Source organism: Plectropomus leopardus, chromosome 15 (assembly GCF_026936395.1).
Source record: "Plectropomus leopardus strain MGB_pleo_1.0 chromosome 15, ASM2693639v1, whole genome shotgun sequence".
NCBI lineage: Eukaryota > Metazoa > Chordata > Actinopteri > Perciformes > Serranidae > Plectropomus > Plectropomus leopardus.
In genome coordinates, this window is record NC_142190.1 from 3199046 (window position 1) to 3215719 (window position 16674).

The 16674-nt window shown below is 37.8% G+C and overlaps 1 protein-coding gene and 2 non-coding genes across 5 annotated transcripts in view; all 3 read right to left on the minus strand.

Annotated features, from left to right (window-relative positions):
* abr (ABR activator of RhoGEF and GTPase) overlaps positions 1–16674 on the minus strand; it is a 206390-nt gene that overhangs the window by 7545 nt on the left and 182171 nt on the right. For all 3 annotated transcript variants that reach the window (XM_088088944.1, XM_088088945.1, XM_088088946.1), the window contains exons 17-19: positions 4473–4532; positions 3524–3633; positions 2926–3065 (exon numbers count right to left, since the gene is read on the minus strand). In XM_088088944.1, the coding sequence (XP_087945070.1) occupies positions 2926–3065; positions 3524–3633; positions 4473–4532 (310 nt within the window). The remainder of the gene's footprint in view (positions 1–2925; positions 3066–3523; positions 3634–4472; positions 4533–16674) is intronic.
* Positions 5990–6062, minus strand: trnav-aac (transfer RNA valine (anticodon AAC)). Its single transcript has one exon. It is a non-coding gene; the product is annotated as a tRNA-Val (tRNA).
* trnav-aac (transfer RNA valine (anticodon AAC)) lies at positions 10343–10415 on the minus strand. The gene has a single exon. It is a non-coding gene; the product is annotated as a tRNA-Val (tRNA).

Sequence of the window (16674 nt, forward strand, 5' to 3'; positions counted from 1 at the left end):
TTGTAAATAAGTAAAATTGACTATTAAACAAAACATGAATAATGAAAAAGCTGCCTAAATTGATAAAGACATGAATAAAAGAATAAATAAATGCTGAAATTAATACATAAATGCGGGAGTATATCAATAAATGTTGACATAAATACAAGAAATAAATAAATGTATACATACATACTTAAAAGATTAAATCAACAAATACATGTTGAAATAAATAGATAAATGCATGTATAAATCAATAAAAGTTGATGATTAAACAGGATGTGAATAAATAAATAATAAAGAAGAAAATACATAAATAATTACTGAAATAAAAAAATAAAATAATAAAGAAATGCTGAAATAAAGACAGACGCACAACTAAATCAATAAATGCATGTTTAAAAAAGATGAATGCATAAATAAGTGATGGCTTAACAGGTCACAAATCAATATAAAACTTACATTTATTTCTACATTTTGTGAATGTATGTAGTATGTCCTAACCTCTGTATCTATTTCTTTATATGGCATTTATTTCCATATTTTTAACAAATATTTCAAGTTTTAACACAAAAGGAAACTTTAAAATTTAAATAAAAATTTTCTTTAATTTAATTATTTATGTATTTATTTTCAAATTTTTAATTATCCCTCTGTCTACTGATACTTTATTGTCACTTTTTGTCTTCCATAGCCACAAACAAAGACTGGAAAGAGAAACTACATTATTACAGGCGAACAAAAACACAGCTGCTCTCTCCGTCTCCTCGACTGACGTAATCTCTCAGCAACGCTCATCCAGACGCAGACAGATGCAGACGTGTTTAATGACACGACACACAGACACGAAAGGTGACACCACGCTCTGCTCGGGACCGAGCGACACTCAAACGCAACACGAAACTTCAACACACGACAGCTGCAGCTCCTCATCTGTCCGGCCTCTCGATTCTCCTTCTCTCTGCTGTTAGGCGTACGGTCGGGGGATTCCCCAAGAAAATTCAAGGGTCAAACATTTCATTTCCTGCAACCTGGAGAGTTTTATGCACCAATATGTGCCTGTTTTGTATCAATTTATAGTGAACATGTCGCGGTAATTTGACCGTGCAGAGCTGCTTCTTCTTCTTTTCGTTTTTTGGTAGGCTGCAAACATTGCTTTTTTTTGTTGCATCAAAATTTTATGGACAAAATCTCAAAACTTTTCCATGACTTTTTAAGGACTCATAGTTATTATTTTTTCTTGCCAAACTTGAGTTTTTTCAAACAAATTAAGTTCAAACTTTTTTTTAATATGTGATGATAAACAAAATATAAACACATATTAGTGTCACTGTATGTTATGTTGAAAGCTACAGAAAACAAATTTAAAATTATACTACATAAAGTGCACAGTTATCCACACAGGATTACTGTGACAGTTTCATTACACACAATTTTATTTATTTATTTTTTAATAAAGTTAAAAAATGAAAATATTTTGATTCATATTTTTATTGTCTTAATCTTGCTTAAAATTATTATTATTAACTGTTTGTATTTTCTTTTATTCTTTTAATTTTATTTACTTTAACTGATATGTCCTAAACGTCCTCAAATTTGAGAAATGTCCTTAAATCCTAGAAATATGGTAAAATCCTAAAAAGTACTAAAAAGTACCAAAATTGGAAAAAAATTCAAAAATCCTAGAAATGTCCTAAAATTTAAAAAAAATGTCCTAAAATCCAAAAAACATCCTAACATGCATGAATCTTCCTAAAATCGTAGAAATGTCCTAAATCCTAGAATCGTCCTAGGATCCTAGAAATGTCCTAAAATCCTAAAAATGTACCAAAATTGGAGAAACGGTCTAAAATACTAGAAACATCCTAACTTCTAAAAATCCAAGACATCCTAATATCCTTAAAAGGTGTTTCAATCTGTGAAATGTACTAAAATCCTTGAAATACCCTGAAATCCTAGTAATGTCCTAAAATCCTAAAAATGTACCAAAATTGAAGAAACATTCTAAAATACTACAAATGTCTTAAAATCCGAAAAACATCCTACCATGCATAAATTGTCCTAAAATCCGACAAACATCCTAACATGCATGAATTGTCCTAAAATCCTAGAATCATCCTAGGATCCCAGAAATGTCCTAAAATCCTAGAAATGTCCTAAAATCCTAAAAATGAACCAAAATTGGAAAAACATTCTAAAATACTACAAATTTCCTAAAATCCAAAAAACATCCTAACATGCATAAATTGTCCTAAAATCCTAGAATCATCCTCTGATCCTAGAAATGTCCTAAAATCCTAAAAATGTACCAAAATTGGAGAAACGGTCTAAAATGCTAGAAACATCCTAAAATTGAAAAAATCCAAGACATCCTAATATCCTAAAAAGGTGCTAAAAATGTACTAAAATCCTTGAAATACCCGGAAATCCTGTCTTGAAATCCTAAAAATGTACCAAAATTGGAAAAACAATCTAAAATACTACAAATGTCCTAAAATCTGAAAAACATCCTAACATGCATGAATTGTCCTAAAATCCTAGAAACATCATAGGATCCCAGAAATGTCCTAAAATCCTTGAAATATTCGGAAATCCCAGAAATGTCTTACGATCCTAATAAAGTGCTTTAATCTGAGAAACGTACTAAAATCCAAGAAACAACCAAAAATCTGAAAAATGTCCTAAAATCCGAGAACGAACCAAAATCCTAGAAACGTCCCAAACGTCCCAGCGCTCAGCCTTTATGTCCTAAATTTTCCGGTACAAAGTCGGTGAGCGTTTCATTGCTGTCGTGGCGATTGACAGGATAAATCAGATGTAGGTCACCAAACTATCGGCTCAGAGGGAAATCACGCTGACGAGATTTAACTGTCACATATAACGTGAATCAGCTCCCGTCTGTCCTCCTGAGAGGGGGACGGGCTGAGACAGCGAGTGGACTCTTACTGGTATCGAATGCTGTTTTGAGGGCCTGGATATCCGTGGCCACCCCTGAGATCCTGTAGATTCCCACTTCGTCGATCCCCCTCTTCTCCACCTCCTCAATGCACTGACGGACGATGTAAGGCACCTTGGAGCGCTCGCGCCTGCAGACGGAAACAGCAGATTACTTCACTGATAATCCCACTACTCTGACAAAAATACATATATATATATACAAATAATACTTTGTTACAATGCAGTACACTGAAGTACATTTCTTTTAAAAATATGGGAAGATGGCAGTGAGAAACTTAACGAGGAATGACCGAATATTAGCAAGATAATAGTAAAAAATAACAAAATAAAATAAAATAAAATAAAATAAAATAAAGTAAAATAAAATAAAATAAAATAAAATAAAACAGAGTAAAATAAAATAAAATAAAATAAAATAAAATAAAGTACAATAAAATAAAATAAAATAAAATAAAATACAACAAGAACAATAGAAATAATAATAACTGTAACAGTGATTTTATTTTTAAACTTAAATACACAATTGATTGTGTATGAAGCTGCAAAAATGATATTTTACACATTCAGGCATCAATAACACACTCACTTTGTCACCACGTTGATTTTGACGCCGAACACCCCGCTCTGTTTTTTGGATGGCGTCCTCTTCAAGCTGAGGTCCCGACTCGTAAACTTCATGGAGAACTCCACTTTGATCTGAGGAGAAAGTAAACCGTGTTACTCTGAGCCGCCACCAGCCGAACTTTGAGACGCCACGAGCCCCTTTTCTGTTTTTGTTTGCATTGAGATTTAGAGGTTTTGACATCGAAATTTAAGATCCAGCATCTTCAAGATAAACATTTTATCGTAAACATTACAGCCAAACATTTTTTCCCTGGAGATCTCTTTATATTTGGGACCACCTCCTAAAGGTTTATGATTTTAATCATCCATCAGTGACCTCTCAGTCAACTTTAAATTCCTCCAGTCTCATTTATTTATGTATTTATTTAATTTACTTTCATTTCATTTTTTTTTATCAGTCAGTGTGAATTAAATTGCATTTTTGAATTCTTGCCTGATGATTCAGATTCAGACAATTTAATTAATTCTGCCAATCTGTTTGAACTGCTGTGCAAATATATTATAACATACAGTAACATGTGGACACAAATAGATTAGTATTAAATGAAATTTTAAAAAATTGGTTTGATTTCTTTCAAAAACATGGGCCAAAAATGAGAAAGAAATTAGCAGTAAAAGTTACCTGAAAATAAGTTAAAAAAGAAAAACAAAAAAATATAATTATTATATATTTTTTTCTGTAACATAATAAATTAGATAATAAATTAAATTTAAAAAAAATCATAATAAATGCATTATAAAAATATCATAATAAATTTAAAATATATAATGTCAGTAATAATGAATATAGTTTTTTTTTTTACCCTTTTTTTGTAATTTCCCTTAAAAAATGTAATTTGTGGGACATTTGGGGACCTATGATTTCAAAATATTTACATTTATGTCATAATCTAAGCTGGACGTTATCTTACCCCGTTCATCTCTATGACGTCCATGTGCCAGTTCTTGGACTGCACCGTCTGAGGGTCCAGCTGAAAGACACAACAGAGACGGAGACACGTGATGAGAGAAAAGATCTTTGCAAAGACTCTGATAAGGACATGTGACTCCAGTCATACATACGGGGATTTCCCTAAAGAGGAGGCTCCGTAATCTAATCAAACGATTAAAAATGACACATTTCTGCATTATAGCATCACGGAGAACAGCGATAAAGAGTCGATCCACTGAAACTATTTTTCAACATAACGCAACGTTCCCCAGTTCAACACGTATGAATACGGTGGACCAGTTTAAGATGATGTTTCTAGGATTTTAAGACGTTTCTTGGATTTTAGGACAATTTCAGATTTTAGGAAAATGCTAGTGTTTTAGGACATTTGTAGAACTTTTCTAGCATTTTAGGCAATTTCTGGATTTTAGGACATTTCTAAGATTCCATACATTTCTAGGATTTTTGGTCATTTAGGGGATTTTAGGACATTTTTTGGATTTTAGGATGTTTCTAGGATTTTAGGACAATTCTAGTTTTTAAGGACATTTTTAGGATTTTAGGACATTTCTAGGATCTAAGGACATTTCTAGGATCTAAGGACATTTCTTGGATTTTAGGACATTTCTAGGATTTTAAGATGTTTCTAGGATTTTAGGACAATTCTAGTTTTTAAGGACATTTTTAGGATTTTAGGACATTTCTAGTTTTTAAGGACATTTTTAGGATTTTAGGACATTTCTAGGATTTAAGGACATTTCTTGGATTTTAGGACATTTCTAGGATTTAAGGATGCTTCTCAGTTTTCAGGACGTATCTAGGATTTAAGATATTTCTGTGATTTTAGGATGTTCTTCAGTTTTTAGGACATTTCTAGGGTTTTAGGACTTTTCTATGATTTTAGGATGTTTCCAGGATTTTAGGACACTTCTATGATTTCAGACATTTCTATGATTTTACGATGTGTTTTGGTTTTTAGGACATTTCCAGAATTTCAGCCCGTTTCTTGGATTTTAGGACATTAGGGGCTTAGCTACCTCTGTCGAGGGGTGCAATGGATCCACCACTGGCACTTTTTTTTGATAAACAAACTCTATATTAAAAATGTTGTAATAACCCTCAGGACACGTTATTACAATATTGGTTGATTTATTACATTATTGGGTTTTATGGCATTTTCAACCATGTTTATGACCTTTTCAGGTGTTCCTAAATTGTTACATTATTGGGTCGTACACGGCAGAAATCCCTAAAAAATAAAGAGACAATGACTAAAACTCAGCATTAGACTAAGCCCTTGGGAATATTAAGACGACCCTCACGTTCCCAACATAAATATACCAGAATATTTGTTTTACTAAAACAAAAATGAAGCCAGCTTTTACTTCTCGGTGTGATTTACCCGACAGACTCGTCATTTGAGCCTTTTCACAGCAACAGCTGCTGCTCTGAATGAGAAACACACCACCTGTTTTCGGTATATAGAGGAAAAGATACTGTTCCTGCCCAGTTTCGAACTGAGGACCTTTCGCGTGTTAGGCGAACGTGATAACCACTACACTACAGGAACTGGCTGACACCTGCTCCCCCGCCACGACAAACCAACATTAACACAATCTCTAAGCTCTGAGAAACTCCAGCGAGTAAATGTTTGAAGAAGAAGCTGCAGAGGAGAGCAGAAGGAGAGGGAGACACTTCGAAACTGAGATTAATGTTCACCGAGTCCAGAGTTCACCTTTCAGCTGCTCCATTTTTCTAACTGGATCAAAGTCGAGCCGACGTCCCGGCGCAGCGGTGTCATTAGGTCAGGACGTCTGAGGATTCAGCCCCGAATGTATATAAAAAAACATATATAGATTACAGCTACTCAGGAAAACAGAGACCATGAGCTGCCTGATTCAGTTTTTTAAAACCTGACGAAGGTCCGATGACGGAAACGTTTAATAAATAAATAATAAATAATTGGAGAGTGTGCAGGAATTCTCTTTTTTTCGCCCTAAAGTATCACCCAAAAAAATGCCAGAAAGTTTTTAAAGAAAAAACATCACCAAAGGTTTTTGAAAAAAAGACAACTTTAACCTAAAAAAAAAGAAAATTTAAAAAGAAATTAAAGAAAAAAAATTGCCAACATTTCTTTAAAAATCACAAAAGTTTTTAAAGAAAAAAAATGACAATTTTAACTTAAAAAAACTAATAAATTTCAAAGAAAAAAGGCAACATTTTGTAAAAAAAAAAAAAAAAAAAAAATCACCAAAAACGTTTGAAGAAAAATTGTCAATTTTAACTAAGAAAAGAAAAAAAACGGATTGCCAACATTTTTTTAATCACCAAAAATTTTAAAAGAAAAATTGCCATTTTTTTCCTTTTAAAATCAGCAGTAAAATGATTATAAAACCAGAAAAAAGTTTTATGCTATAACCCATAAAACCAAAATAAAACACATAAGTCCCTCTCTGCTTAAAGAATTATTTGACATTCATCCCGCTTCTTGCATCAGCTCCTCTGCCCTCATAAATATCTAACAGTCCCTAATAATGATAACAAGACTCTGATAATCTGTCCATACTTGGACCTAATGTACTTGCGTACCACTTTACACAAAAATACAGATAATTTTTCCATTTTTTTAATGATAGCAGCTGCAAAGTATTCTGCTTCTGCTCAGGAATAACGACTATTTAACATCAAAATTCATAATTAAAGATTTGCAAAAATAAAAAAAACTCAGGGTAAATAAGGTGCCAGGGTGCATAAAAAGCATCAAAATAAAGACTGTTTGTCAAAAATGAGGATCCTGCTGCGACCCACAGTCACTAAGTCTACTTCGGGAAATGCAGACGCCACTAAAACTTCCCACACGGACCCCTGCAGCCTCCAGATCGGCTCCTACTCGGCCCACTTCACCGCTCACGTCTGAGCGGTGGACGGCGGCCTGCTGTTGTTGTTTTGAGTCTCCTGGAGTGTGTTCCCGCCGTGTGAGGCCACAGCAGCTAATGCCTAATGCCTTTTTTATAGTCTGTCTGCAGCGGTCGGTTATGTCATTACAGCCGCGCACGTGGCGACGCGCTCGACGCGGAGCAAAATAATGATTGTCGGGTGAGCGCCGGGGCAGCACGCTCCTCTCATTGTCGGGCATTAGGCTGCAGCCATTAAAAGTTCTCAGTCGGAGTATTTCATTACCTCGTAAAAAGGCCATTTGGCATCGGTTTCACGCATTCCTATCATCGTTAAAGCCTGTTTTCCCAGCAGGCTTTGAGACGGGGGACAGGTAATCACCGGGTCTTTACGCAGCGACTGCCAAGAAGAGAATCGGGCACAGATCCAGGACCCTCCTGTAACCCCTCAAATTAGACTCAAACTGGTCCTCCCACCTATTTCCTTCCCATTAGCCTCTTATGATTAAAAAAACGGATTAAATATGAATGCACTGCGATGGGGTTGTAAAAACAAATGTTTTATAGGCGGCGGTTACACTCGCTGACCCCTCTCGAAACTGTACCCTCAACTAGGCTCTTTTTTAATTTTTTGAATTAAAATACTTAAAGAGGAAGTTAGAAAATCATTAAATGTTTTATCTATATATTTTTGTAATTTTTAGAAAAATTTTTTAATATTGATTTATTTAACTTTTTTGTACTAAATATCAGGTTTTTTTCCTGTAACTTGTAACTTCTTCCCATGTTTTGGACAGAAATCAAACCAATATGTTGAGATTTCAAAGGTCAGAGGATACATTTTTTTAAACCTCACGTTTAGCTGATTTGCTGGTTTAAAAAAAAAAAACACTTTTCGGAGCTTTTCAGACGTGCAGAAAGCAATCCAGCATCATCCCCTTTCATCCGACTCCACACAGATGAAAAAAGCAGTGACTGATTTGCGTTTAAAGGAATGCTTGAAGGGGATTTCCGCCACATGAGCATCTACGATACAATATGTGTGTGCATTCGAGCACGAGTCTGGGAAATGATGGAGGTCTGACGGGGTCTCGTGGTTTCTTTACTGACATCCTGAGGCTAATGTGGCTCCGATTAGGATCGCCTCACTCCGGTGGAAAAGCTCTCTTTGTAGGGCCGAGAAAACTACGGAGGATATATGAGCGCGGACGGGCTGCAGCCCGGAGCGAAGCGCAAATACTCCAAATCTAGCAGACCGTTGTAGGCACTGATTTGTACGCATTCCAGTGGGGGCGCACACGTGAAGCTCGGTCCTTTTATAGAAGGTAATAAATATGTGTTTGGAGGACAGAGTAATTCAACCAGCATGTCGCTCTGTTATCTGAGAACTCGTGACTGCGAGCGTGGAGCAGGTTTGGGGCTCAGCTGGTTACCGAGAGCGTTTACGGCCGACTGAACCGGGCTCCTGTGGACCAGAGACACTCAGCTTTCTCTGCTGAGGGGAGAAAATTAACAGGAGCAGCAGCCCCATACATGTTTCTAGGGTTTTAGGATGTTTCTAGGATTTCAGGACATTTCTAGTCTTTAGGGACTTTTTATTGATTTTAGGACAATTCTAGGATTGTCGGGTTGTCGTTTCTCGGATTGTAGGATGTTTCAGTGATTTCAGGACATTTGTCAGATTTTAGGACATTTCTTAGATTTAGGACATTTCTAGGATTTCAAGGACATTTCTGAGATTTTAGCACGTTTCTCGGATTGTAGGATGTTTCAATGATTTTAGGACATTTATAGGAATTTAGGATATTTCTAGGATTTTAGGACATTTCTCAGATTTTAGGACATTTCAAGTATTTTAAGGTGTTTCAATGATTTTAGGACATTTCTAGGATTGTCGGATTGTCGTTTCTCGGATTGTAGGATGTCTCAGTGATTTCAGGACATTTGTCAGATTTTAGGACATTTCTTAGATGTAGGACATTTCTAGTCTTTAAGAACTTTTCAGTGATTTTAGGACATTTCTAGAATTATCGGACATTTCGCAGATTTTAGGACATTTCAAGGATTTCAAGGACATTTCTGAGATTTTAGCACGTTTCTCAGATTTTAAGGGTCATTTCTAGGATTTTGGGACATTAGGGGCTTAGCGAGGACCTCTGTCGGGGGTGCAGGGGATCGTCCACAAGCCCTTTTTCTGATAAACAAGCTCTATTTCGATGCTCCAGCACCTTATGTAAACTAAAAGCACAAAAACAATTCCCTCGTGTTTTTCATTCGTCGGGCGAGATTTGGCTCGCGGGTTATGAGTAGAATATGTGTTTGAGCATCCGAAAGCAACAGGAGGCATGTGGCTGCCATGTGATTCTCCCCACTTTTCGGCCCTATAGAAAACTGAGGGTTTATTTTTGTATCTGTTCCTGTCTCTGGTTGGACTTTCTGTCAGTCAAGCAGAACAGAATACATCCTGACGGAGAGCCTGAACTTCAAAAGAGGAGGCAGACAGCCGTGAGCCAGGATGTACATACAGCCTGTACTCTGCACCGACTGATCTGCAGGGACACAACAAAGCAGATAAGATAAGTCGTGCTGTGCAGCTGCCACATGCTCCGTCTCTCTTATAGACAGCGCAGGGAGTCCGTCCAGTTCTTCTTTAAAAATAATGATTCATGGAGCGATATGTGGTGATACGGCCTTTAGTATGTGCAATCGCTTGAAAAGCTTTTATGGAATTTTTAAAAACAAAACTTGTAAAAAAATGTGGCCAAAAAAGGCTTTATACAGTGATAAAAGAAATAAACTGGTCACAAACATGGTTATTAGTGACCAGTTTGCCTTTAATTAACCATTAAATCACTGCAGACAGCAAAGAACAGCACTTTATACACACAGCCAACAGCAGCTTCTGGTCCTTGATTGATTTCTGCTCAAAAATGTATCTTTATTGATCAAAAACTGCTGTTCCCGCCCGGTTTCGAACCGAGGACCTTTCGCGTGTTAGGCGAACGTGATAACCACTACACTACGGGAACCGGCTGCCCTGCCTCCCCCCTCTCTCACAAGATAATCCTGCGCTCCTTCGCTGGCATGTGACATGTGAGCCTCACTCCTGCAGCCTGTTTGAGACTGACAGCAGCAACAGACCGACGCAGCAGGACGGTCAGCGGGCCGCACGCCTCCACAAAACACACAGCAGTTCAGCACATGCAGCACATGCAGCACATGCAGCGCTACAGCCCCAGAATAATATCTATCCAGAGTCTTTGCCAGAAAAAAAGCACACATATTGCCAAGTGGGCATGCAAGAATCATGCACAAGGTCCTATATGAATATGTCCGGCCCCGGGGCCCCTCAGTGGTACGATCCATCCGTCAGAGTACGAGCCACCAAAGCATTCTTTACTGACAAGCAGGTGAAAAATGCACACCTGCAGGATGTTAACAAAATATGATTCTTTGTACATTTTTTTGCTGCAACCAGCAGCTTTATGGCTCAATCCGTCACTCGGTCTGTGCAAGGCCTACAAAAATTTCCCCACCCTTTCCCGGACACAATTTCTGCCTGAGCAGGCTGAAATTTGAATTCAAACTTTCTTCTAAGATTCATTTTGGGACTTGTGCATTAGCAGCGGGCAAAGTTTGCTACTCATACACATTTCCTTACCTGGGTTCAGACCTTTGAATTCTCCGTCTCCATGAAACAGAGGTTTCTTGGTAAAAATAAACTAGAATCACCTCGCAGTTGTTCACCTGCACGCAGCGCTTAAATTGCACTTACAGTTCACATCCATGTCCGTGAAAACATGGACGCTTCACACACAGAGGATCTCTACAATCAACGATATACTGTGCAGCCCCAGAAGCCTAAAATTTCGAGTGATGATCGTATAGATCTAGGACAAAAACAATCTTAATTAGTCTTTAAATCCTAGAAACATTCTGAAATCCTTAAAAAAATCCTAAAATCCAAGAAATGTCCTAGAATCATAGACAGGTCCTAAAATCCTTAAGTTCTTAATACGTCCTAAGATCCAAAAATTGCCCTAAAATCCAAGACATGTTCTAAATTCCTAGAAACTCCCAAAAATCCTCGAAACATCCACAAATCTGAGAAACTTCCTTAAATCGTACAAACATCCTAAAATCTTAGAATTTTCCTAAGATCCAAGAATTGTCCTAGAATCATAGACATCTCCTAAACTCCTGGAAATATTAACCTAAAGTTTAGTATAAATTGTGCAGCTGTAGCAGCTTTAAAGACCTCGTGATGTTTGTGTAGATCTAAGAAAAAAACAGCAATAAGCGTGTTCTGAAATAGCGGCAGACATTGTGCAAAACAGTTACTGAAATTATGTTTGAAGCCTTTCATAATAAAATCCCTACACTCTTAATTAGTCCATTGCTGCCGCGCTGCAGATTTAATGTATGCTGGCGACAATATTCAAAACACAACTTGATCTTTTGATATGCTAAATTAATGAATGTCTGTTTAATTTGTCCTTTGTGTTTCATCAGGGTTTTCCACTGCTGCTCTCTGGCTGATTAAATATTCATTCAGCTGCAGAAAGCTTTTTATTAGTCCTTTAATTAGAACGTGGCTCAATCTGCACGGCTTTGTGGTTTTTAGCAGGATTACAGGAAGTGTTTGTGCAGCGATTGAGCCTTTCTTTCCCATCACGCTGCAGTATATGTTTGCTCTATATACGCAGACTATTTTTAGATAAATAAAGCACATATGCATAATGTTCACATGTGCATCAGCGAGACTCTTTACTCAGCAGCTGCTGATGTCACCACGGCCATGTGAGGTCTTTGACTTGGTTGCCATGTTGCCTTCGTCCCTCACTTCCTTGTTTGAGCCAATCGGCGCTGGTTTCCAGCCGGCAGAGGGCTGTGATTTGCAGAGTGGTCCAACATCTCTGCAGGCAGTGTGTGAGACTCTTATAGAGCTTTTAAACAGAAACACAGTGATGCATACTACTGTACTCTTATGCAACACGGCTCTGCCTGCAGCCTGCACACAGAATCTGACTTATTCTTCACCACTGATACACAAACTGAAGGTCTGCGGGCCAAATCTGGCCCCCAAGTGGCATCCTGGTGGCCTCAATTCACAATAAAAGTGAATTGATTCACACTGGAAATTGTTTTTTTGCTTTTAATATACATAAGGCACCAGAGTGCATAAAGTGCATTTTTTTTTCAAAAAAAGGAACAGTGGAGGTTCATCCACAATACCCGACAGAGGTCTTTGCCACCCTAATGTCCTAAAATCCAGGAAATGTCCTAAAACAGTAGAAATGTCCTAAAAACTTCCTGAAATTCTACAAACGTCCTAAACTCCAAGAAACATCCCAAAATCCTAATAATGTCCTAAACTCTAAGAAACATCCCAAAATCCTAATAATGTCCTAAAATCCTTCAAGCGTCTTAAAATCTGAGAAATGTCATAAAATCTTAGAAATATTCTTAAGTCCAAGAAATGTCCCAAAATCCCAGAAACATACTCACATCCTAAAAATGCCCTAAAATTGTGGAAACTTCCAAAAATCCTAATAATGTCCTAAAATCCAAGAAATGTCCTTAAATCGCAGAAACACACTAAAATCCTAGAAATGCCCTAAAATTGTGGAAACTTCTTCAAATCCTAGTAATGTCCTAAAATCCTCATGATGTCCTTAAATTCATTATTTTTATCTGTTTGAAATTATTGTAAATGAAGGCTCACCCTAAATGATTTGAGAATAATAAATAAATAAAAAATAAATAAAAATTTTAAAAATCCCTGAAATGTCATAAAATCTGTCCTGAAATCTAAAAAATATCCTTAAGTCTTAAAAATGTCCTGCAACCTGAAAATTCAAGGAAATGAAACAAGTCCAGTCACCAGTGAAATAGCACTTACGGATACTTTGAAACTGGATGACTGAGAACCTAAAATCTGAGAAACTTCCTAAAAATCCTCGTAACATCCTCAGGTCTGAGAAATATTAACCTAAAATTGGATACTTTACTTTCCTGCAAATCAAAAAAACATGAAACATGATTTAGGAACATCAAGAACAAACGGCTTCAGTTCCAGACCTTCAGCTGTTATATAAAACCCACATGGTGAAGACGGAGAGACGCAAACATCGCTTTGTTCTATTGTCGTACAGACAAACCACCAAATATGTGATCTAATCTGCTGCAGCACTGACAAAACTCACATGTGCCATCAAGAGACTGGATCTGAGTCCCAGTCTGTCCTCTGATGAACCCTCGTGTTTGTCTTGGACGGATCTCGTGTTTTTCATCCGTCGGCCTTTTGGGGATATTGCGAAGTCGTGGGTATGACCTCACAGTCCTGGATATTTGTGATCTTTACCTCTGACAGCATGTAACATTTGAGAGCCATTAGATCATTTCTACGTGATTTCGCTCTGAGGGAATTTGTGTCAGAGCTGATGCCGGTGCGATGATCAGAGGGCTCTCACTTCTGCTTTTTTGGGGAGAGTTTTCTTTGTGAAGTTGGAGAGTTCCCATGAGCTAAAAAAAGCAGCTTCTTCCTGTTTACTTGTGTGTGATTTTAACTCAAAGCTCAAACTCTAAACTTTCAGAAAACTGCTGAAAACCATCGAGGTCATCTCTATGTTTCCCAGCTCTTCACGGCCTTTAAACAACACATAAGACACATAATGCAAAACGGTGCTCACTGCGAAATCCTCTTTCAACAACATGAGCAACTTGACAAGAAATGTCCTGCAAACTACAAGAAACAAGATTTAATTTTTTTAAAAGATAGGGGAAAATGTAAAAAAAAAAAAAGGATTTACAATAATCATAATTGTACATTTTAAGTTATTTCACAGAATTATTAAAATTTTGGGGGGATTTTTAACTTTTTCTTGTTTTTTTTTTTTACTTTTCCATTGGTTGTTTTTTGTTGTTTGTTTTTGTTTAGTTTTGCTAATTTTCAAGTAATTTTATTGCACTTTTTTTTTTTTTACTAATTTCTTGCAAATTTTTTGGTGGTTTATTCTATAGTTGCTCATTGCTTTCTTATAATTTGCCATTTTGCTCTAGTTTTAATAGGTTAAATGGAAAGAAATGTTCCCCTAAATTGCAAGAATAATATTTTATTTAGAAAATTATTTTAAATAGCTAGGGGAAAATGTCAAGGGGAAAAAGATAAAAGCTGGGGGTTATGTTATAGAATTCTTTTAATTTTTTAAGCACTTTTTTCAGGGAATTTATTTTCACTTTTTAAACTAATGTTTGTGTATTTTTCTTTTTTTTTTAAATTATTATTGTTTTTTTTTTAAATTATGAAAGAAATCTTAACTAGATTTTCTTTGACTATTTCAGGTTTATCAAACTTCCTGATTTCATGCGTTAACCCTGCATCCTCCTCTTTATGCAGAACTGTTTGCCCTCACAACTTTCCCATCATTACCTTAACACAGACTGCTGTTAAAGCACGTGATGAATACTCCAGAACAGACCACATCTTCAGCTTCTCGCCGCCTAATTAGATGATTAATGCCTCACTGTCGCCCTGCTGAGATTAAAGCCACCCTGCACACGGCCTGCCGGACCGGCTGGACTCATCCAAGACGGGGTCACTGTGGGTATCAGCCCCGAGAACGCTTTACTGACCTGCCGCCCCCCCTCCTGGAGCTCATTAAGCAGGCGCAGATCCAGCACACGGGGATGGATTGGGGCCAATAAAGGGCTGTGCCCTCCGGTAGGGACAGACGGAGATTTATGTGGCCTATATAAAAGGCCATTAGGGGACGGGCTGGCATTTTAGGCACGCAGGAGGGATGAAACCCTAATATCTCATCTGCACTAATCAACATACTCAAATGGAAGAGCGTAATTTCCTATGCGGGCTAAAATGCAGCGGGGGTGAGAGGTGGGATGAGGGAGGCGGATGATAATGGTTGGATCTGGTTTTCGGATAAGCCGGCACGGCAGCTCTATTGTTCTCCCCTCTAAGCTCCAAAAAGAAAATAAAAGCAAACCTGCCGGCAAACAGGTCATCAGCCAAGAGAACATGATGTTAAACACAGACGCAGACTGCATAACCGCTTAATCATCGTTTGTTCCTTTTGCTGGGACACAAACGATACATTATGTCTGGTTCTGGTCTAATTAGAGTCCCAGCCAGCCTCCGTCTCATCACACCGGGTCTTAATTAGGTGCCGCTTTAGGCTGAAGGGGTAAGGACGATTCCCCGGTGTACTGACGTCCCCTAACGCATCCTCTAACATCCACATTCCTCTCACCACCCTGTAAATAACACGCTGCGTGCCACAGATGCACACAGAGAAAAAACAACAGTGTGCCCTGAAGTCGGCTCTCCCTGCCCCCTTTAATGATTATTTAAAAACACTGCAAGTCACTCCTGAGAATATTTAAAGAAAAAATTTAAAGAAGATTTTAGACCAAAGTGAAAAGCAAAAAAAGCAAACAAATCAATTTATTTCTACTTGAAACACAACTGATTATATTATTTGAGAAACTATGGAAAATAAATAATGTCTAACTGTAAAAGCATATGTGATGAAAACACTGTATTAACCCTTGGAAACCTGGGCATATTGACTTTTATATTTACAAAAACATGAGGAGAAGGCAAGAAGAAAACGCAAAAAAAGGAGTAAAAAATAATGACCTGAAAAAACTGTAATATATATATATATATATATATATATATATATATATATATATATATGTGTGTGTGTGTGTGTGTAAAACTGCATCAGTAACAGCTTGACAGCGGGTCTCTTTCCTGTCCCGTAGGACACAATGGGAAAATGATTCCACTAATGTCGGCTGCTTTTTACCAGGTGTTTGTGGGCGGACGCTCACTGTGGATAAATATCCGCGGACATGTCCGAAATCCCGCTCCAGCATGCGGACATGACCGACAGTCTGCCCCAGCGCGGACATGTTCAATAGCCCAAACCGGCGCAGGAACGTGCAGCAGCCGGCTCCAGTGCGGACATGTCCGACAGCCCCCTCCAGTGCTGACATGTCCGACAGCCCGCTCCAGCGCGGACATCCAAAAGTCCGCTCAAGAGTGCGGACATGTGCTACAGCCAGCTACAGCATGCGGACATGTCCAACAGCCCGCTCCAGTGCGCGGACATGTCCAACAGCCCAACCCAGCGCTGACATTTCCAACTGCCCACTCCAGCGCGGACATATCCAACAATCTGCTCCAACAATCAACTCCAGTAAGCAGACATGTACAACAGCCCACTGTCCCTGCAGTCAACAGCACGGACATGTCCAACAGCCCGC